General features: G+C 46.9%; 1 protein-coding gene across 1 annotated transcript in view; it reads left to right on the forward strand.

Annotated features, from left to right (window-relative positions):
• slc7a9 (solute carrier family 7 member 9) overlaps positions 1-24,023 on the forward strand; it is a 131,090-nt gene extending 107,067 nt beyond the window's left edge. The window contains exons 11-12 of the mRNA XM_034188337.1: positions 19,624-19,798; positions 23,729-24,023. Of these exons, the coding sequence (XP_034044228.1) occupies positions 19,624-19,798; positions 23,729-23,790 (237 nt within the window). The 3' untranslated portion in view covers positions 23,791-24,023. The remainder of the gene's footprint in view (positions 1-19,623; positions 19,799-23,728) is intronic.
• The last annotated feature ends 367 nt before the right edge of the window (positions 24,024-24,390 follow it).

The following is a 24,390-nucleotide window of genomic DNA, read 5'->3' on the forward strand; positions in this document are numbered from 1 at the left end:
GGGTCTACATCTGTCAGCTCCTGGTACAGCTGCTGGAATGCTGGAATGATCTTGCTGTAGGTTGTTTCAGCCGATGTGGACAGAGACAGGTATGGTTCCACCAGATGGAGTCCAAGGAGAGCACTAGCACAGTACATCACCTTCAGGAAGTCCAAATCCAAGAAGCACCTCACAATGCAAGCCAGCTGATTGGTAACATGTTCATACTTCTGTAGGAAGAAAGCAACATCATTCACATGGTATAGAAACTCACCATACAGCTTCAAAATGTGCTTCTTTATGTGGATGGTGTGGAGGGTGTACAGGTTGCAAAACAGCCAGTGTTCCTGGAGCAGTTCAGCAAGCAGCTGAGCTGCTGCATCCCTTGATTGCTGGGCCTGGTCAGCTCGCTTGGGCCGCAACAGATACATGTTCTGTATGATATCCTTGCCAGTTGGAAACATCCCACTTGGAAACTTGGCAGAAAATATGTGTCAGTATCAATTAATATTCTCTAGTCCACTCCCCTCCCGTGGGTAATGATGAGACGTTTAGCAGGCTGACATCATTAAATAGGTGGCTGGTGCAATTCTGTAGACAGCAAGGCTTTAGCTTTATTGATAACTGGCCTTCATTCTGGGGAAGGTGCTGATGCCGGATGGCCTTCACCGTACTGGGGAAGGTGCCGCCATCTTGTCTGCAAACATAGATAGAGCTCAACAGGGAGGGTAACATTTGGACTTTACAGCAGGCCACGTAATAGGTGATTAGAGGCCCTGCAAGGCTTATGACAAATGTGGATGTGGAATCATGAGCTAAGCGAGGAAATTATTGCAGAAAATTCACTATGGTGATAGGGCAGTTTATGTGCCAGGGAGGGAAATTCATTAAGTTGACACTGTGGCCTGTTTCCGTAGACGTGTCCATAAAAATCATAGAGGGATATGCTTTCCAAACTTAATACCCATTATGACATTGGATGATGTTGAAACTGAGGATGGCCCGTTGGCTGTTCCAGCAATATCAAATATTTTGTGTCTGCTACCTACAACCCACATGGAATGTCTCAAACCTAAACCTACTTCCAGGCATCTTATATATGCTACTCTGGAACCACCCCTAAATCCAAACAGTCCAACTGTCAACCCCAGTGAGGTCCTTAGTCTGGGTCTCATTAACATAACATCACTGTCCTCAAAATCATTGTTGATTAGTGTTCTAATTATGGATCATTACTTAGATATGATTGGGTTATGTGAAACCTGGCTTAACCTGCAGCTGTCCTCCCTTAAATGAGGCCTACTCACCAGCGTACATATTTAATCACATCCCTCGTGATGCGAAGCAAGGCGGGGGTGTTGCTCTTATTTATAAATCCAGGTTTAGTTTATTAGCTGTTGGGGGTTACAAATATAACTCATTTGAACATCTGATTCTCCACTCTGCCCACGATACTACGTATTGCCAAGGTCAGAAGAATAAAAATCAGCTGTATTACTTTATCACTGTATCTTGGCCTCCAGGCCCATACTGTGAATTCTTAGATGAATTTGGTCACTAACTTGGCAACTAATGCAGATAACATTCTGATTATTGGTGACTTTAACATTCATATAAATAAGACTTCTGATCCCCTCTGCAAATCATTTATGGAAATTGTGGATGCATTAGGGTTTCAGCAATGCATTCAGGATTTGAAGCACATTAGTGGAAATACCCTGGATTTGGTCCTCGCACGTGGTATTGCTGTCACACTTATAAGGTTTACAGTTTCGCTGCCGTGTTTAGTGGAACAACAACCTTATTTATCACTGCGGCAACGCACCAACTCCTCAACTACGACTGAACTTGAAGCTAGACTGCTCGATATTTTAGCTTCATGTATGGTAAATGTTGTGAAAGTGTCGTGACACGGACCCACAACAGGGGGCGTTAATGAACGGACAATGGATAAGCCAAAAGTAACAATTTAATGTTGTGAATCGCACAACGACGTACAGACAATAACAATATGGTGACTGTCAATCATACACCAGGTGACGTGTGGGCAGGCTCGACGATAGAAGATGCCTGGCGAGAGAAGAGCCGGATCCCACACAGCTTCCACCACCAACGGAGCTGAAGAACACCGGAGCCGCCAAGCCCTGCGCCCCAGGTGGCCGCTGTCTTCAGCAGTCAGACCCGGTACTGCTGGCAGAGAACACAGACAGTGCTGATGAGTGTGAGTTTGCACACTCAGTAATCCCACAGTCTGTATTCAGTAAGGAGGGAGCACCTCCACCTCCAATCACACACTCGTGCAGCTTCTGTCTAACCACTTATCTGGTTGGGGTGTGAAGCGAAGCCGTCGCTGATCACACCAAACGCCAATCCCACAGATAAGGAAACACCACAGGAAAACGGCTGCAAAGAAGTTCAGACTATTAGTCAGTGTTAAGTCAGCAGAGAAGTTACCTGAATGGTAGTTGATTTCTCGGCGGGGAGGTGGAGTTGCAGTCCGGCCTTTATGGTGGTGGTGATGAGTAGTGGATGAGTGACAGCTGTTACGGATGATGAGTGACAGCTGTCACTCCTGGTCGCTCCGACGCCCTCTCGTGCTTGAAGCCCGCACTTCAAGCAGGGCGCCATCTTGTGGTGGTGGGCCAGCAGTACCTCCTCTTCAGCGGCCCACACAACAGGACCCCCCCCTCAACGGGCGCCTCCTGGCGCCTGACCAGGCTTGTCCGGGTGACGGCTGTAGAAGTCGGCCAGGAGGGCCGGGTCCAGGATGAAGCTCCTCTTCACCCAGGAGCGCTCTTCGGGGCCATAACCCTCCCAGTCCACCAGATACTGGAACCCCCGGCCCTTTCGACGGACGTCCAGGAGCCGGCGTACCGTCCACGCGGGCTCCCCGTCAATGATCCGGGCAGGAGGCGGCGCTGGTCCCGGGGCACACAATGGTGAGGTATGGCAGGGCTTGAGTCTTGACACATGAAACACGGTGTGTATCCGCAGTGAAGCTGGCAGCTTCAGCTTCACTGCGGCCGGACTGAGGACTTTGAGGATGGGAAAAGGTCCGATGTACCTGTCCTTGAGTTTGTGGGATTCCACCTGCAGGGGGATGTCCTTAGTGGATAGCCAGACCTCCTGCCCGGGCTGGTATGCAGGGGCCGGGGAACGCCGGCGGTCTGCATGGGCCTTAGCCCTCGTCCGGGCTTTGAGCAGGGCAGAGCAGGCGGTACGCCACACCCGACGGCACTTCCTCAGATGGGCCTGGACCGAGGGCACCCCGTCCTCTCCCTCCACCAGTGGAAACAATGGGGGCTGGTACCCCAAACACACCTCAAACGGGGAGAGGCCGGTGGCAGATGAGACTTGGCTATTATGAGCGTACTCGATCCAGGCCAGATGGTCACTCCAGGCCGTCGGGTGCATGGAGGTCACGCAGCGGAGGGCCTGCTCCAGTTCCTGGTTCGTTCGCTCTGCCTGCCCGTTCGTCTGGGGGTGGTACCCAGACGAGAGACTGACGGTGGCCCCCAGTTCCCTGCAGAAACTCCTCCAGACCTGGGAGGAGAACTGAGGACCACGATCCGAGACAATGTCTGATGGAATCCCATGCAGACGCACGACGTGGTGGACCAGGAGGTCTGCAGTCTCCTGGGCCGTCGGGGGCTTCGGGAGGGCCACGAAGTGGGCCACCTTGGAGAACCGGTCCACTATCGTTAAGATGGTGGTGTTGCCCTGGGACGGCGGGAGGCCCGTGACAAAGTCGAGGCCAATATGAGACCAGGGGCGACGAGGCACGGGCAGAGGCTGGAGGAGGCCTTGGGCCTTGTGGTGGTCGGCTTTGCCCCTGGCACAGGTGGTGCAGGCCTGGACATACTCCCGGACGTCGGCTTCCATAGACGCCCACCAGTGGCGCTGCCGGACCACTGCCACGGTCCTTCGCACCCCTGGATGACAGGAGAGCTTGGAACCGTGACAGAAGTCATGGACCGCAGCCCTGGCCTCTGGTGGGACGTACAACTTGTCCTTCGGACCTGTCCCCGGGTCCGGGCTCCGTGTCAGGGCCTCCCGGACGGTCTTCTCCATGTCCCAGGTAAGGGTGGCCGGGACAGGGCATCAGATCGTTGGTTTTTTGTCCCGGGGTGGTAGGTGATCTGGAAGTCAAAACGCCCGAAGAACAGCGACCAGCGGGCTTGCCTGGGGTTTAGACGCTTCGCGGTCCGGATGTACTCCAGGTTCCGATGGTCCGTGAAAACCGTAAATGGTACCGATGCTCCCTCCAACAGGTGTCTCCACTCCTCAAGAGCCTCCTTCACCGCAAGAAGTTCCCGATTGCTGACGTCATAGTTCCGTTCAGCTGGGGTCAACCTGCGGGAAAAGTAGGCACATGGATGGAGAACCTTGTCGGACTCCCCGCTCTGGGATAGCACGGCTCCTATCCCTGAGTCAGAGGCGTCCACTTCAACTACGAACTGGCACTTGGGATCGGGCTGCACCAGAACCGGTGCAGTCGAGAACCGGCGTTTCAACTCCCTAAACGCGGCTTCGCACCGATCCGACCAGGTGAAGGGGACTTTTGTGGAGGTCAGGGCTGTCAGGGGGCTAACTACCTGACTGTAGCCCTTGATGAACCTCCGGTAGAAATTTGCAAAACCGAGGAACTGTTGTAGTTTCCTACGGTTCATTGGTTGGGGCCAATCTCTCACCGCCGCAACCTTGGCCGGATCAGGGGCGACGGAGTTGGAGGAGATTATGAACCCCAGGAAAGACAAAGAAGTGCGGTGGAACTCACACTTCTCGCCCTTCACAAACAGCCGGTTCTCCAACAACCGCTGTAGGACCTGACGTACATGCTTGACATGGGTCTCAGGATCTGGAGAAAAGATGAGTATATCGTCTAGATATACGAAGACAAACCGATGCAGGAAGTCCCGCAAGACGTCATTAACCAATGCTTGGAACGTCGCGGGCGCATTGGTGAGGCCGAACGGCATGACCAGGTACTCAAAGTGACCTAACGGGGTGTTAAATGCCGTCTTCCACTCGTCTCCCTCCCGGATCCGAACCAGGTGATAAGCATTCCTAAGATCCAATTTCGTGAAAATTTGGGCTCCATGCAGGGGCGTGAACACTGAATCCAACAGAGGTAACGGGTATCGGTTGCGAACCGTGATCTCGTTCAGCCCTCTGTAATCAATGCATGGACGGAGTCCGCCATCCTTCTTACCCACAAAAAAGAAACCAGCACCCATCGGGGAGGTGGAGTTCTGGATCAACCCGGCAGCTAACGAGTCCCGGATGTAGGTCTCCATTGATTCGCGTTCCGGACGTGAGAGGTTGTACAGCCTGCTGGACGGGTACTCAGCGCCCGGTATCAAATCAATGGCACAATCGTACGGACGGTGCGGAGGCAGCGTGAGTGCCAGATCCTTGCTGAAGACGTCAGCAAGGTCGTGGTACTCGGCTGGCACCGCCGCCAGATTGGGGGGGACTAAAACCTCCTCCTTAGCTGTCACACCGGGTGGAACCGAGGATCCTAAACACTCCCGGTGGCAGGTTTCGCTCCACTGAACCACAACCCCAGACAACCAATCAATCTGGGGATTGTGTTTTAACACCCATGGAAAACCCAAAATCACTCGGGAGGTAGAAGGTGTTACATAAAACACAATCTCCTCCCTGTGATTCCCAGACATCACCAATGTCAGTGGCTGTGTCTGGTGTGTGATTAGTGGAAGAAGGGTGCCATCTAGTGCCCGCACCGACAATGGTGACGGTAAGGCCACTAGAGGGAGCCCAACCTCCTTTGCCCATCTGCTATCCAGCAGATTCCCCTCCGACCCCGTGTCCACCAGTGCTGGGGCGTGAAGGGTTAGATCCCTACTCAGGATCGTGACTGGGATACGTGCAGATCGTCGGGGTCTCCGCACGTGGGTGTTGTGACCCACCCTTAACCCAGTCTCTAAGGACGAGTGCTGCTGTTTTGACTGTTTGGGGCATTCTCTCTGTGTGTGCTCAGTAGAGCTGCAGAGAAAACACTCTCCACGGATCAGCCTCCTTTGTCTCTGATCTGATCGCTTTTTGGCCCTGCTCGTTTCCCTAGCAACGTCAGCAGGGGGAGCTGTCGTCACGTGGAGAGCCCTGGCAGCGGAGCGTGGGGAAGTCGGCTCCCTTTCGGACCCGGGAGGAAGAGGGACGGCTTGTGCCTGACCACGCCCTTCGTCTCGCTGCCGTCGGTGTTCTGTTAATCGGTTGTCTAACCGTATAACCAGGTCGATAAGCCCATCTAAATCCCGCGGCTCGTCCTTTGCCACCAGATGCTCCTTAAGGACCAGAGACAGTCCGTTTACAAAGGCGGCGTGCAGCGCAACAGCATTCCAGCCGGCTCGCGCTGCCGCGATGCGGAAGTCGACTGCATACTTCGCTGCGCTCCGACGCCCCTGCCGTATCGACAGCAGCACACTTGAAGCGGTCTCGCCTCTATGAGGGTGGTCGAACACCTGTCGGAACTCCCTCACAAACTCAGTATAAACCGTTAGGAGCCATGAATTCTGCTCCCAGAGCGCCGTAGCCCAGGCGCGTACCTCTCCTCGAAGCAAATTTAGAACATAAGCCACCCGGCTAGCGTCTGACGCGTACATGATGGGACGCTGTGAAAAGACGAGCGAGCACTGCATCAAGAAGTCCACGCACATCTCCACACAGCCTCCGTACGGCTCCGGAGGGCTTATGTATGCTTCAGGGGAAGGTGGGGGGGTTCGTTGAACGACCAGCGGAATGTCTGTTTCTGGCACACGGTCAGCAGGAGGAGGTGCTGCAGCAGCGCCCTGAGCATGCGCTTCCACCTGGGCGGTGAGAGCCTCCATCCTACGATTGAGAACACTGCTCTGCCCGGTAACTAAGTCCAACCGAGCGGTAAAGGCGGTTAAGATGTGCTGCAGCTCACCCAACACGCCTCCTGCTGGCGCCTGTGCACCTCGCTCTTCCACTGGCTGTTCAAGCGATGGTTGACGCCCCTCGGGATCCATGATGCTGGCCGAGAAATCCTGTTGTGAAAGTGTCGTGACACGGACCCACAACAGGGGGCGTTAATGAACAGACAATGGATAAGCCAAAAGTAACAATTTAATGTTGTGAATCGCACAACGACGTACAGACAATAACAATATGGTGACTGTCAATCATACACCAGGTGATGTGTGGGCAGGCTCGACGATAGAAGACGCCTGGCGAGAGAAGAGCCGGATCCCACACAGCTTCCACCACCAACGGAGCTGAAGAACACCGGAGCCGCCAAGCCCTGCGCCCCAGGTGGCCGCTGTCTTCAGCAGTCAGACCTGGTACTGCTGGCAGAGAACAGAGACAGTCCTGATGAGTGTGAGTTCGCACACTCAGTAATTCCACAGTCTGTATTCAGTAAGGAGGGAGCACCTCCACCTCCAATCACACACTCGTGCAGCTTCTGTCTAACCACTTATCTGGTTGGGGTGTGAAGCGAAGCCGTCGCTGATCACACCAAACGCCAATCCCACAGATAAGGACACACCACAGGAAAACGGCTGCAAAGAAGTTCAGACTATTAGTCAGTGTTAAGTCAGCAGAGAAGTTACCTGAATGGTAGCTGATTTCTCGGCGGGGAGGTGGAGTTGCAGTCCGGCCTTTATGGTGGTGGTGATGAGTAGTGGATGAGTGACAGCTGGTACGGATGATGAGTGACAGCTGTCACTCCTGGTCGCTCCGACACCCTCTCGTGCTTGAAGCCCGCACTTCAAGCAGGGCGCCATCTTGTGGTGGTGGGCCAGCAGTACCTCCTCTTCAGCGGCCCACACAACAGGAAAATGCCCAATCAGTAGACAGTCTTGTGGATAGTTTAAACTCAGTGCTCAAAACTACACTCAACATGACTGCGCCACCTTTATTAAAACCACACACCCCACCCAAAACACAGTTACCTTGGTTCAATGATTACTTGCGTGACCTCAAGCATAAGGCCAGAGATCTAGAATGGAAATGGCGTCGTTCAAAATTAGAAGTAGTCCACCTCGCGTGGCATGATGCTATCTTATACTATAAGCATGCATTACTGGCTACAAAGCGGATCTATTACTCTGATTTGATCAACAAAACAAGCATAATTCAAAGTTCTTGTTTGACACGGTGGCAACACTTATTCATGGTCAACCACCTGTAAGTCACTCTACTTTTACAGCACAAGATTTCTTGGATTACTTCGAGAAGAAAATAGACGACATTAGGTTAAACATATCCCAGCATGCCATTGTTCTCCTGCGGGATTTCAACGCCCATGTGGGCAGCGACAGTGACACCTGGAGGGGGGTGACCGGGAAGCATGGCCTCCCCGATCTGAACCTGAGTGGTGTTCAGTTGTTGGACTTCTGTGCTAGTTACAGTTTGTTCATCACGAACACCATGCTCGAGCACAAGCGTGTCCATAAGTGCATGTGGCACCAGGACACCCTGAGCCGGAGGTCAATGATCGACTTTGTAGTTGTATCATCTGACCTTCGGCCATGTGTCATGGACACTCGGGTGAAGAGAGGGGCTGAGCTGTCGACTGATCTTCACCTGGTGGTGAGTTGGATCCGCTGGGAGGGAGGAAGCTGGTCACACCTGGCAGGCCCAAACGTATCGTGAGGGTCTGCTGGGAATGACTGGCGGAACCCTGTGTCAGCGAGGTCTATAACTTCCACCTCCAGGAGAGCTTCTCCTAGATCCCGGGGGAGGTTGGAGACATGGAGTCCGAGTGGACCATGTTCTCCACATCCATTGTCAATGCAGCCGCTCGTAGCTGTCGTTGCAAGGTCTCTGGTGTCTGTTGTGGCGGCAATCCCTGAACCCGGTGGTAGACACCGGAAGTAAGGGATGCCGCCAAGCTGAAGAAGGAGTCCTACTTGTCTTTGTTGGTAAGTGGGGCCCCAGAGGCAGCTGACAGGTACCAGCAGGCCATGCGTGCTGCAGCCCGTGCAGTAGCAGAGGCAAAAACCTGGGCCTGGGAGGAGTTCGGGGAGGCCATGGAGGAGGACTGTCGGTCGGCCCAGAAGAAATTCTGGCAAACCGTCTGACGCCTCAGGAGGCAGAAGCAGCTCTCCACCAGCACTGTCTACGGTGCGGGTGGGGAGCTGTTGACCCTGACTGGGGATGTTGTTGGGCGGTGGAAGGATTACCTCGAGGATCTCCTCAATCCCATCATCATGTCTTCCAAATAGGAAGCAGAGACTGGGGACTCAGAGGCGGACTCATCCATCAACCAGGCCGAAGTCACCGAGGTGGTCAGAAAGCTCCTCAGTGGCAAGGCTCCTGGGGTGGATGAAATCCTGAATACCTTAAGTCTCTGGATGTTGTGGGACTGTCTTGGTTGACATGCCTCTGCATCATCACGTGGCGGTTGGGGACAGTGCCTCTGGATTGGCAGACCAGGGTGGTGGTCCCTCTGTTTAAGAAGGGGGACCGGAGGGTGTGTTCCAACTATAGGGGGATCACACTCCTCAGCCTCCCTGGTAAGGTCTATTCCAGAGTACTGGACAGGATAATTCGACCGATAGTCGAACCTCGGATTCAGGAGGAGCAGTGTGGTTTTCGTTCTGGTCACGGCACACTGGACTAGCTCTACACCCTCCATTGGATGCTCGAGGGCTCATGGGAGTTCACCCAATCACTCCACATGTGCTTTGTGGATCTGGAGAAGGCGTTCGACCCTGTCCCTCGGGGCACCTTGTGGGGGGTGCTCCGGGAGTACGGGGTCCGGGGTCCTTTGCTAAGGGCTATCCGGTCTGTTCATTACCTTTATGGACAGAATTTCTATTCACAGCCAGGGTGTAGAGGGGGTCTGGTTTGGGAATCACAGAATCTCATCTCTGCTGTTTGCAGATGATGTGGTTCTGTTGGCTTCATCAAATCAGGACCTTCAGCGTGCACTGGGGCGGTTTGCAGCCGAGTGTGAGGTGTCCGGGATGAGAAGTCAGCACCTCCAAATCCAGGGCCATTGTTCTCGACCGGAAAAAGGTGCCTTGCCCTCTTCAGGTCGGTGAAGTGTCCTTGCCTCAAGTGGAGGAGTTTAAGTATCTCGGGTTCTTGTTCACGAATGAGGGACGGATGGCGCATGAGATTGACAGACGGATCGGTGCAGTGTCTGCAGTGATGCGATTGCTGTATCGGACCATTGTGGCGAAGAGAGAGCTGAGCAGGGGGGCAAAGCTCTCGATTTACCGATTGATCTACGTTCTGACCCTCACCTATGGCCATGAGATTCTGCTCATGACCGAAAGAACGAGATCGCGAGTACAAGCGGCTGAGATGAGTTTCCTCCGCAGGGTGGCTGGGTGCTCCCTTAGAGATAGGTTGAGGAGCTCGGTCACTTGGGAGGAGCTCGGAGTCAAGCCGCTGCTCTTCCATGTCAAAAGGAGCCAGCTGAGGTGGCTCGGGCATCTTTTCTGGATGCCCCCTGAGCGGCTTGCTGGAGAGGTGTTCCGGGCACGTCCCATTGGGAGGAGGCCCCGGGGAAGACCCAGGACATGCTGGAGGGACTTTGTACCTCGGCTGGCTTGGGAACGCCTCAGGGTTTCCCCGGAGGAGCTGGGGGAGGTGTGTGTGGATTGGGAGGTCTGGGTGGCTTTGCTTCAGCTGCTGCCCCCATGACCCAACTCTGGATAAAGCGGAAGAAAATGGAAAAAAAAATATCCCAGCTTGCCTTTACCCAGCCACTACACCCTGCTATTGAGGTGGGTGCCATTATTGAGGTATTACCTAGATTTACAGAATTTGATAGTACCTCACTAGGTGTGCTGACAAAACTCATAACGTCTTCAAAAAGCACAACCTAAGGACCTGTGGCCCACTCTTGGCCCGATTGTGCTGGAAATGATTAATCTCTCATTAACTTCTGGATCTGGTCCTAAATTTTTCAAATCTGCAGTTATTAAACCATTACTTAAGAAATCTAATCTTGACCCTAGTGTATTGAACAACTTTAGGTCGATATCAAATCTATCATTTTGCTCTAAAATTCTGGAAAAGGTGGTTTCACGGCAGCTTGTGGTTAATCTTACTGAGAATAATCTTTTCAAGCCATTGCAGTCTGCTTTGAGAGAATATCATTCCACAGAGACAGCTCTCACTAAAGTGGTGAATGATCTTCTGCTTGCAGTGGTTTCGGACACCACTATGGTTTCTTGTGCTGTTTGATCTTAGTGCTGCATTTGACAACGTGGATCATCATATTCTACTCGATCGGCTGGAGAATCATTTTTATCAGGCGCACAAATGCAAATGCAAGCTCACAAGACTGATAAAGTTCCAATGGTTTAATAACAGGCAGGGGTTCAGTACACGGGTGGTCCAGCAGCGATGCAAAGGTAGCAAAAGGATAAAAGGCTGAGACGTGGTACAAAAAACAGGCACAGGTCAAAAAAACATGGTGTAAGAGCTATCAGAGGCAAGGCAAAGTCAAAGTCAAAAAACAAGGCAGAGTCAAAATACATACAGGTAAGAACAAAGCAAGGAACAGGGCTGGAAGGTGTACAAAGACAATGATCTGGCGGTGCGCTGTGAGACTGTGAGGGCTTAAATAACTGGTGGTGTAATCAGTGAAACAAGATACAGGTGTCAGTGAAAGTTCTGGAAGGGGCGTGACCAGGGAAGACAAAGATTGTGCACAGTGCAAGAAAGTGAAGGCAGGAAAACACAGAGTGGAGTGATGAAAGAGACAAAGACATGTGAGCAGGTGCAAGAGTGGAAGTGGAAGAAAACACAGAGCAAAAAGAGTCATAGTGACAGATGAGGACACAAGAGCTGGTGCAGGGGCAAAGAAGATGAAGCAAAAACAGAAACCATGGACAGATTAAAATGCAGCTATAACCAGGACAGAGCATGAACATGAGAACTGAAAACAAAACCAGACATAAAAGCATAACTGAAATCACAAATGAGAAGAGCCAAAATAAACTACTGATAAACAGAGAATAAACAAACCCGATGACTACAGAATAATGCAATTAATGAAACAAGATAACTGAAAAACAGAAAGTGCAATAAATAACAAATGGAACATACTGAGATAAGAAACACTGACAATAAATAATAACAAAATCCTGTGACTAAAGCATAATATAATAAATGTGATAAACAGAATGAAACTAAGACTAAAGCAACTAAGGGACCAAGAGTGAAAGCAAATAATAAACAATAAAGTAAAACTAAATATGTGGCAAAGAAAAGATACACAGAGAATAAATGAAACAAAAGCAAACATAACATGAACATGACAATGATAATAAGACATGGCATCACGGAAAAGGTCCATAATCATAACAGCTGGCCCCAAAAGGGCCAGATAATTGTAGGAATTGTAATGTTGACGTCATACCTGACCAGTCGTTCTCACTGTGTTTTGTACAGTAACACTACCTCTAACCTTAGTGACATGAAATTTGGGGTTCCACAGGGGTCCGTCCTAGACCCCCTGCTTTTCTCCCTTTATAGAGCACCCCTTGGGCACTTACTGAGGTGTTTTGGGATTACCTTTCATTACTATGCACCAGCTCATGCTTAGCCTAGGCTTGTGTCATACATCACACTGTCAAAGTGAGGAACCTTGGGGTAATTTTTGATCCTACATTGTCCTTTGACCTCCAACATTAGAGATATCACAAGGAGTGCTTTCTTCCACCTGCGAAATATAGCAAAGATTTGTCCTATCCTGTCTATGGCTCATGCTGAGACCCTGATTGATGGGTTTGTCTTTTCTAGATTGGACTACTGCAATGTTCTCTTTTCTGTTTTACCGCAGTCCAGCATTAGGGGTCTCCACATGCTTCAAAATGCTGCTGCCAGACTTTTGCCATGAAGCAAAAAGTTTGACCACATTACACCTATTTTGGCATCTCTTCACTGGCTTCCTTACCCTTTTAAATTTGTTTTGTCAGGAAACGGATCGGGCCACGGCCTCAACTTTATTTAAATTCTTGGTCTGGGTCTAGCTGCCGGCGATTACCTTAGTATTTCTTCTGTTTTTCTTGTTGTTTAATGCTGACAAATTATACTGTATTTGTTGTCTTTCCGATGGCTAGGGGTGGTGGCCAAGTGGTTAATCCGCTTGGTTTCAGTTCAGAAGGTTCCGGGTTCAAATCCCACCCCTGCCACATTTCTCCATGTAATGTGGAGTTGCATCAGGAAGGGCATCTGGCGTAAAACCTGTGCCAATTCAACATGCAGATCCACCTTGGATTTGCTGTAGCGACCCCGAGTGCAAACAAGGGAGCAGCCGAAGGGACTTACTTACTGTTGTCTTTCCGATGGCTGATTCTGTTTTTTCTCTCTCTTTGAGGTGCAGTTCCATCCAGAGATGGGTGTGGTGTCTATTTCTGCAACCCTCCTGTCCTGTGCCCGGGCAAAATTTCCTGTATATTCCTTTTGTAAATTGTGTCGTAGCATGGCCCAAGCAGAGGGTCGCCACAGATACGTATTAGACCATGGAAGACACAATTAAATTTAGGAGGTGATCAGGATCTGGACCGGATTCTGGATCAAGATTTCACTTTATATACACTTTGAAGGATTACGCCAAAATTACTTCACAGATTCTCACCAAATTTGCACGACAGATAGATATTAGGACATGGAAGACTCCACTGAATTTTGGAGGTGATCCAGATCTGGATCCAGATTCTGGATCAAGTTTCACTTTTTATAGGCTTTGAAAGATTACATCAAAACTATTTCACAGATGCCCACCAAATTTGTACCACAGATAGATATTAGGCCATGGAAGACTCCTTTAAATTTTGTAGGTGATCCAGATCTGGATCCAGATTCGGAATCAAGTTTCACTTTATATAGCCTTTGAAGGATTACTTCAAAACTGCTTCACGAATTCTCACAAAATTTGCACTATAGATACATATTACGCCATGGAAGACTTCATTAAATTTTGGAGGTGGTCTGGATCCAGATTCTGGATGAAGTTTCACTTTATGTAGGCTTTGAAGTATTACATCAAAACTCTTTCACAGATTCTCACCAAATTTGTACCACATATACATATGAGGTCTATTAGAAACGTATCCGACCTTATTATTTTTTTCAAAAACCATATGGATTTGAATCACGTATGATGGCGTCAGCCAAGCTTGAACCTTCGTGCGCATGCGTGAGTTTTTTCACACCTGTCGGTTGCATCATTCGCCTGTGAGCAGGCTTTGAGTGAGGAGTGGTCCACCCCTCTCGTCGTTTTTTTCATTGTTTAGGAATGGCTCAGAGACTGCCGCTTTGCTTGATCAAAATTTTTTGGTTTATGGTTTTTGAAAAAAATAATAAGGTCGGATACTTTTCTAATAGATCTCGTACTAGGTCATGGAAGACGCCATTAAATTTAGATTCTGGATCAGGTTTCTCTTTATAGGCTTTTAAGGACATATATACATACAATATCATACAATTTCCAGCTTGGGACTCCGACGAGGGCGGTCGCATCTCCTCCACTCTCCCTTATCTCTCTGCTTTTAAACTTCAAGTCCCTACTTCACCAGAATTGTGAATTCCTCAAAACTATATTGGATTCTGGATCTATTGGACTACTATTGGATTAACCATGGAATTGATCAGCTGGTCTCTGAACGCTACCATTTTTTTCTACAAGAAGGTCAGGACCGGGGGATCCTGCCTGCCCAGATGGAAAGTATCCTGCGGGCTATGTCCTCGACTCCTGGAGTTCCTGGCGTGTGGCATGCTTGGCGTCTTTCTCTGTGGAGGACGTCGAGGACCTATTCATTTTTGGTCTTATGGTAGCAGGGCTGGTACTTCTTGGCGTATGTGCTGCCCTGATCTACCGGAAAATTGGCAAGACGGCGGCATCAAGAACCACGGGCCCTCGCTTGTCCATCATGATTAATGAGGTCAGCAAGGCAGTGCATTCTCAGACTGCGTTGACTCTTGAACTCAGAAGCAAATTGGATGACACCTTGGAGCTGATGCGTGCCTTGCAGTTGAAGCTGAAGGTTTCGGAGGCCGGTGAATATTCTTATTTCAAAATTAGGAATATTCTTAATTCATAATTGGGATTTGGCTGAGTGAGTGGAACTGTAAAAACTGTTTTTCACTGCTCGGCTGCAACACTACAGGCATCAAGGTCAGTTGCCCACTGTTTTTCCTCCAGAGGAATTTATCCAGGCTCTGGTGAGATTATTTGGCTCCATTCTTATCTCAACCCACAAGGACAATAAACTGACAGACTTACACATGGACCGAAGCATGCTCCAGCCCCAGTCTCTCCTCTTATCACTCTTCCTGCCCCTCCCTCCCTGCGGCAGGCCTCGTCCTCTCAAGCTGGTCTGGCGGCGCGACTTGACAGTTGCAGCGGCTACAAACACACTCACATTGCCTCAACTGGGAAACGGACTGTTTCACGTTTAGTGCACATAAACAATGTCAAATGTATATGTGTTGTCCTAATTCTGATGTGTGCCATTATTATGGTAAACAAGTAATAATTGTAGATCAATTGCTGTTGTATGTGGAATGTGTGTGCGGACATCTCGTTGTTGTAATGACAATGATAATAAAAGCTATTTATCTATCTATCTATCTACAGTAACACAAAATTCCAGTTACCTACCCTTGAAGGCACCAGACAGGAATTATTTTCCTTCATGTACAGCTTCATATGGTGCGTTAACACTGGGAAGTTTCTTTCAAATCCCCAGATTCGGAGGAGCTGTGCTTACTAACTCATAGACACAGGGATGTGAAAATTGCACATTTTTGCGCATTTGTGCATTTTCTGCCAAAGTGTTTTGTATATTTTGTGATGTGAAGCTGCTTATACAGTACTACTGTAAATGGGTGCAAATTGTCATAAGGCAGTCCAAAAAAACAAACAAAAACAAAACAAAAAAACAAAAAAAAAACAAAACTTGCTTTGTAATGGGGCCGGACTGCAGTCAAACAAAATTAGTCAAAATCTGTTAAAATACAATAGAAAAGGATGAAGCTGGCCATTTGGATGCCAGGAACATTGACAGAAAAGCAGACATCGGGTACCATGGGATTGGATGTTGTGTGAGTTTCTCTCTGCTTCTTTCTTCAGCAAGTTAATGTTTCAAGGACATGTCGTATGTTATTTAACATCCCGCTTAGCAACACAACATCAAAGTATTCATGATTGCAAGTCTATCCGTGCACATATGGAAATAATTAGTAGTTGCTAATGTATTTTATTGCTAATTATTATTGATGGAGAAACCGAAGCATTTTGAACACTGAATCAGTAGTGAAGCAATTGTGTTGCAATGGTTCATTGTTTTGAAGCATTTAAGACAATTAAATATGGCGATATCTGCTGGCCAATCTTTAACATAGCAAGATGTCTTGAAACTTATGTTTTGGCCCTGGTCCTGCCCGGAATCATGTTTTGCTCCCTCGCAGTCTTTGTCTGTTTCCCTCTCTTTGTCCTTGTATGTGGCCCTGAGTGTTTGTATTCTGTGTTTTCCACTTTAGGCATGGGTTCTATTGTGTTGTAGTTTTTCCACACAGTGAGTTCCATGTTAGTTTAGTCCTTATCATTTATTTTTTTGTTGCTTAGTCATTCTGTTTTTATCACATTATTCTCTCATGCTTATGTGTTAAACTTTGGCCATATGTTGAGTTCTGTTCTAGATTAGAACCAGCCTTTTATTTTCTGTTGTGCTTTTTCATTTCTTACATTTGTTAATTCTGTTTCTCTCACAATTGGAGGTTAGGTATCTTTATTTCTTAGATGTTTGGGATTTGTGTTGTCACTGTCACATTTTTGTTATTGCTGCTTTTCTTTGACAAGCCCACCTGTCACTCCACTCGTCTCTTGTCTCACCTGTGTCTCGTCCAGCCACGCCTTCCTCTCTGCACCTGCACCTCATCACGACCTGATTAGCCTCTGTATTTAAGCCCCATGATTTCATCTGTTGCTAGCTCTTTGTGCATCGTGCTTTGTTCCAAGCCTACCATAGTTCTGGCTTAGTCTGTGTTCTCGTCCATTCTCGACCTACGCTTGTTTTTGACCATGTTTTTTTGTCTCAGCCATTTATCCTGCTTCTCCGTGCCTGAACCTCACTTGCTTTCTGATGGTGTTTTTACCACCTCCTATGAACCTGTTTGCCCGTGCTAGAACTCAGCTCGGCTCATGACCGCCTGTACCTCCGCCTGTCGGTAGTCATCCTGTATACCGACCTCAGCCTGATTTTGATTAAACCTTTTTCTGTTCCCTTATCTGTGTCATGAGTCTGCGTGGGTGTCCACCTGCCTGCCATGCCACGTCATCACAGTTCCTGACAGAAACAGGCTCTGTTATATACACTCAACAAAAATATAAACGCAACACTTTTGGTTTTGCTCCCATTTTGTATGAGATGAACTCAAAGATCTAAAACTTTTTCCACATACACAATATCACCATTTCCCTCAAATATTGTTCACAAACCAGTCTAAATCTGTGATAGTGAGCACTTCTCCTTTGCTGAGATAATCCATCCCACCTCACAGGTGTGCCATACCAAGATGCTGATTAGACACCATGATTAGTGCACAGGTGTGCCTTAGACTGTCCACAGTAAAAGGCCACTCTGAAAGGTGCAGTTTTGTTTTATTGGGGGGGGGGGGGATACCAGTCAGTATCTGGTGTGACCACCATTTGCCTCATGCAGTGCAACACATCTCCTTCGCATAGAATAGATCAGGTTGTCAATTGTGGCCTGTGGAATGTTGGTCCACTCCTCTTCAATGGCTGTGCGAAGTTGCTGGATATTGGCAGGAGCTGGTACACGCTGTCGTATACGCCGGTCCAGAGAATCCCAAACATGCTCAATGGGTGACATGTCCGGTGAGTATGCTGGCCATGCAAGAACTGGGACATTTTCAGCTTCCAAGAATTGTGTACAGATCCTTGAAACATGGGGCCGTGCATTATCCTGCTGCAACATGAGGTGATGTTCTTGGATGTATGGCACAACAATGGGCCTCAGGATCTCATCACGGTATCTCTGTGCATTCAAAATGCCATCAATAAAATGCACCTGTGTTCTTCGTCCATAACAGACGCCTGCCCATACCATAACCCCACCGCCACCATGGGCCACTCGATCCACAACATTGACATCAGAAAACCACTCACCCACACGACGCCACACACGCTGTCTGCTATCTGCCCTGAACAGTGTGAACCGGGATTCATCCGTGAAGAGAACACCTCTCCAACGTGCCAAACACCAGCGAATGTGAGCATTTGCCCACTCAAGTCGGTTACGACGACGAACTGGAGTCAGGTCGAGACCCCGATGAGGACCGCGAGCATGCAGATGAGCCAGATGAATACGGTTTCTGACAGTTTGTGCAGAAATTCTTTGGTTATGCAAACCGATTGTTTCAGCAGGTCCTGGGCTGGTGTGGTTACACGTGGTCTGCGGTTGTGAGGCTGGTTGGATGTACTGCCAAATTCTCTGAAACGCCTTTGGAGACGGCTTATGGTAGAGAAATGAACATTCAATACATGAGCAACAGCTCTGGTTGACATTCCTGCTGTCAGCATGCCAATTGCACGCTCCCTCATTCTTGTGACATCTGTGGCATTGTGCTGTGTGATAAAACTGCACCTTTCAGAGTGGCCTTTTATTGTGGGCAGTCTAAGGCACACCTGTGCACTAATCATGGTGTCTAATCAGCATCTTGATATGGCACACCTGTGAGGTGGGATGGATTATCTCAGCAAAGGAGAAGTGCTCACTATCACAGATTTAGACTGGTTTGTGAACAACATTTGAGGGAAATGGTGATATGTGTATGTGGAAAAAGTTTTAGATCTTTGAGTTCATCTCATACAAAATGGGAGCAAAACCAAAAGTGTTGCGTTTATATTTTTGTTGAGTGTATGTTTAATAATAAAGGTTCTATGTGCATCTTGAAATTTTTGACTATATTTTCATTTAGGCACTAATAATATACTTGTGTTACAATGTGATTGTGTCATCACAAAATACTGTATGTAATAGAGATATAAATTGAAAAATGCTTGTGCAATGAGGGACTTATGAATATAGTTGTACAAAATGATGGGGTTTGGATGCATTAAAGTTTTAAAAAAAAACAAACACAAGATTATTTCAGTGACGTTAGGTTTGAGTCTGTTCCTTTTCTTTGTTACTACCTCTCCAAGTTGTGGAGAAGACCCTCTCACACAGCACAGAAGTTGCTGGCATATGAAAATAAAGTTTGTCCAGCTTGTAAAGAGTTGTATAAACAGCTGTCTCCATCCTCCCTATCTCTCCTTGCAAATTTGCTGCAGAAAATGGTTCTGGGGAGCATTAGCATGGCTAAAACCTTTCAGCTTCTGGGGGAGCAAAGCCCCCAGACCCCCCACCCAGGGCTCCCACTCATTTTAAGCATTTTTCTTTATTTGCCTCTCACATGCCTGTAGACAGATAGACGGTGATTCAGAGACCTCCCTGCCACAATTTCTTTGTGTGTGTGGTAGTGGATGGTAATGCTACTGCCTATTTCAAGTTATTATCCCCTATTTCATGGTATTATACCATGGGTGTTGGATTTATAGAACTTATTTTTGTTCTTGTTGACTTTACAGTGATATTTCAATTGATGTTACTGTTTAATATTCCAAAGGTGCCGATTGTCATAGCCGGCTTAATGGTGGTGATGTCCTTCTACTTGGTTGTGGCACCCATCATTGATAAACCAGAGCTGGAGTACCTCTACTGCACAATTTTCATTTTCAGTGGACTTGCCCTCTACTATCCCTTTGTCTATCATAAGATCAACTGGGTGGCCAAACTCATGAGTAAGTTCTCTAAACTGATTTCTCTGTAGCAACAGAGTGAGTCAGTCAGTAAAATAATGTTCGTATGTTCTGGTGTTATGTGATAAAAGGCGAGATTGCAGAGCTGATATGATACTATACTCTGACTTTACCTTGTCACTTCATTTGGTACACCTTGCTAGTAATGGGTTGGACCTTATTCAACTTTCAGAACTAATCTCAAAAAATTTGAATACAGTGAAAAGTACAATATTTTTTTGTGAGGCATTTCAGAGAGTGAAAATTTTACATATTTCAGTAAATATCAACTAAAATGTTTCAATCATTTCTTATTTTAATTTTGATGATTACAACCTATAGCTCCAAAACAACAACAACAACAACAACAACAAAAAACAAAAATAAATGCATATGTTGTGTGGGCCGCCCAAAGAGGAGGTACTGCTGGCTCACCACCAGAGGGCGCCCTGCCTGTTGTCCGGTTTCAGGCACCAGAGGGCGCAGCTGTTGGAGGAGTCCACCAGGTGCACGGAGCTGACAGCTGTCACACATCATCATCATCACCATCTATATAAGCCGAGTTATCAGCTTACCTTATAGGTAAACCAACTCAGCCGTTTTGTGCCGTACGCACATTCATTGTTACTGAAGTCTTTGCAGTTGTGACTTATACTTGCAGCTTGTAGCCGAGTTTGTGGAAGTTGGAGGAGTTGGCGTCTCCACTCCTCACTTCTGACTTACTGAGTATAACCTTTGATACTGCACGTCCTCCAGTTTTTCCTCTGCACTCTGGGAGTATCTGGATTTATTTCCTCCAAGAGGGAACTGTGTTTTTGCTGACTGTTTGCTGGGTGTACACACACCCACCTTAACCTGTGTCTGTTCCTGCCAGCAGTACCGGATCTGACAGCTGGAAGCGGTGGCCACCTGGGGACTCAGGACTTGGCGGCTCCGGCGTATTGCAGGTCTCCGTTGGCGGTGGAACATCGAGGGTCTCTCTTCTCTGGTTAGGCGTCTCCTACTCTCGGGCCTGCCCACGCGTCATCTGGTTTTCTTGATTGACAGACTAAAAGTATTTTGAACTGTTGTGCACATTTGCAGCAATAAATTGTATTTATTGGAATCTCTATTGGCCGTTCATTTACGCCCCCTGGTGTGCGTCCGTGCATTTCACTTTCCTCAACAGCATATCCCAAAATATTAGAATATTTTATTTCAAATCACTATTTATGCAGTATGAATATCATGAATCTCGCAAATCTGGTGCAGTACACACACCCACAATCACGAGGAAGACTGTTGAAGTGGTGGTTGTCCCGAGGACATTCAAGGCATTTTCCAAAAGGACGTTATACCACAGAAGGTCACTACTTAAAGTTCTGGCTGTTCAAAGAGTTCTGGATAAAAGAATATTCATGAAATAATCAGGAAAAGTGTGGTCAGAAAAGATGCACAAGTAATGGGGATGACTGCAGCCTTGAGAAGCTTCTAAAGCAAAGCCGATTTAAGAACTTCAGGAAGCCTCAGAAGGAGGGGACTGAGGCCGGAGTCAGTGTGTCAAGAGCCACTACACAGAGACGTGTCCAGGAAAAGAGCTACAAATGTTGTATTCTTGGTGCCAAGCCTCTTCTGAACCACGGACTGTGAGGCGTGTCTTACTTGAGCTAAGGAGAAAAAGAACTGGACTATTGTTCAGTAGTTCAAAATCATCTTTTCAGATAAAATTAAACTTTACATTTCATTTGGAAAGCAAGGTCCCAGAGTCTGGGGGAAGAGTGGAGAGACATAAAATCCAAGCTGCTTGAAGTCCAGAGTGAAGTTTCCACAGTCAGTGATGGTTTGGGGTGCCATGTCAGCTGTGTTGGTGCACTGTGTCCAAAGTCAAGCCAGCCCTCTAACAGGAGATTGTAGAACACTTCATGTTTCCATCTGCTGATGAGCTTTATGGAGATGCTGATTTCTTCTTCCACCAGTGTTTGGCATCTGCCCACAGTGCCAAAATTACTAGTATCTGGTTGCTGACCATGATATTACTGTACTTGATTGATCCCACAAACAAGGGGCTTTCAAGGGGTATTATCAAGAAGAACACAAGAAACATCAGAAATAACAATCCAGATGAGATGAAGGCTGCTATCAAAGCAACCTGGACTTCCAGAACAACTCAACAGTGCCAGAGGCTAATCTCCCCCACTCCACCCCGCACTGATTTAGGAATTTCTTCAAAAGGAGCTACAACCAAATACTGAGTGCATAAATGAACATACTTCACAATATTGAGATATTTCTGTATTACAAATCCTTTTTAAAACTGATCTTCTGAAATATTCTAATATTTTGAGATATTTTCATTTTTGGGGAGTTGTAGGCTATAATTATCAAAATGAAAATAAAAAAAAATTGAAACATTTTAGTTTCTACGTATTGAAACTAGAATCAAAATGTTTCACTCTCTGAAATACCTGACAAAAAGTATTAAACTTTTTCACGATATTCTTTTTTTTTTTTTTTAGATGCACTGGTAAGTGCATTATTTCTTCCTGGTAAATACTCAACAAGGTTTGGGAAACATTCCACAGAGATTTTTGTCTATATTGACATGACACAGTCACAATCAACCTGAATTCTTTTTAAAAGCCAAGATGGATCAATGCTAACACTCATCAGTCTAGGCAATGTTTATCCAATCTTCTGTGGTCCTATTTTGGTGACCCTGTGCCCACGTTCTCACTGTCTAATTCATAGCTGTGGCACTCAATGTGGCCTTTTGCTGCTGAAGTCCATCTGCTTCAAGTTTTGACGTGTTCAGAGTAGTGTCTGATAATAATCTGCTGATATGAGCCTTTCATGAACATATCGACATCATGTTATTTCTGCAAATATGAAATTTTTTACTTTACCAAATAAACAATGGAGAAAAACACTTCATTACATAGTGTTTCCAGCAGAGACAACTCTGACAGCATTGTTTGTAATGCTGTCAAGTATGGCAGGGACCCCCATCACCCATTGGTCCCATTAGCGACAAAAGACAGCGGCAAAGTGACCAGCTGCAATTTTCAGTTAGAATAGGCATGTCTATGCAAATGCTGAGTGATGCGACACGGCGACTGCCAGTCCAAGTGAAGGCAGCATGAAAGCAGCATGACATATGTTGGCTGGTTGTTAAGCACATTTCCAGTTATATATTATAAAGTTCATGTTTAAACTGTAAAACATCAAGCCTCAATTACAGTCCTTTGTCCTAATGGTTTGATAACAAAATGTCAGTAATCATTGCAATTTTGTATGTGTATGTCTGGAGATATATCTGTACTGTAAATTTTTTACTCCCCAATATTGGTATCGTATTAGCCGCCCCCCAAAAAAAAATCCACATTGGTCGGGTTCTAGTTCAGAGAGGCTCATCTCAACACACTGTTAGTAACGAGTGGTTGTTTGAACTAGTGTTGCCTTTCTATCAACTTATCCATTCACTGTAGGTCCTACAGATGGTTTTGAGTAAAATCTCAGAAGATTGGCAATTTCTGAAATAGTCCAAAAAGTCTGGCACCAAACAGCCATGCCATAATCAGCCATTTAAGTTAATATTCTGATGCTTGCTTTGAACTTTGCCAGATTATCTTGACCATGTCTACATGCTCAAATGCATTGTCAGATGATTGGCTGATTAGACATTTGCTTTAATTAAACAGGTGTACATAGTTTGGACAAATGCAATACTTATAAAAATACACCATTAGCTCTCATTTTACCTGAAAACCAGGAGATTTCCCTCAAATTACTGAAACTGTGCTACTTCAGTTGCCACTTGAGACATAATTGCAAAGCAAATTCACTTGCTTTGGAAGTAGGAAGAAATTGCTGAAATATAAATATATAATATCCAAATAGAAAATAACACCAGTATTGTTGATTCTGATCTAACCTTTGACCTATTGGCCTCTGCAGGACCCATCACCATGCATCTCCAGCTGCTGATGGAAGTAGTTCCACCAGAGAAAACTGAATAATAAAATAAGTCTAATTCTGCTGTGGTGCAGAATATGTTGAGCCTGGTTTCATAAATCTGGCACTGTTTGTTGACATGCCAGGTAAGTGGGGGGTCACTCTATGGATTGGCAAAGTGAATTTTCCTCTTGTGAAATGAATGACACTGGAAGCTTGGTGATGTTATGATGTCTTGAGATTTTTTGTTTTCAGTGTTGAACTGAGCACAATTAATAAATATGTACAACTACAACTGCTAGGTTCAATGAATTTGTAATTGCCTAAGGTGGATAGCAGATCAGTGTTCCAGATGATTATCAAAGATTTTTTTTATTTTTATATTTCTTTATTGTTATGCCAATAGCTACATGCTAATTTAGTGCAGCAGATAAATGCATATGACATAAAAATCTTTCATTTTGTGACACAAGCACCACATTTGACACAATGGTACTTCTTGGTCTACTTCTTGCATGAAAGCCATTAGCCACTTCAGTTTCCAAAAATGGCAGCCATTTTTTTCAATATGGCACCCAGAAATATGTATTTTCATCATATATATTTGCACAGTTTTGGAAGGTTCCCGGTTCAAACCCCACCCCTCTGCTACAGTTCTCCATGTA

This window comes from Thalassophryne amazonica, chromosome 2 (genome assembly GCF_902500255.1).
Source record: "Thalassophryne amazonica chromosome 2, fThaAma1.1, whole genome shotgun sequence".
Taxonomy (NCBI): Eukaryota; Metazoa; Chordata; class Actinopteri; order Batrachoidiformes; family Batrachoididae; genus Thalassophryne; species Thalassophryne amazonica.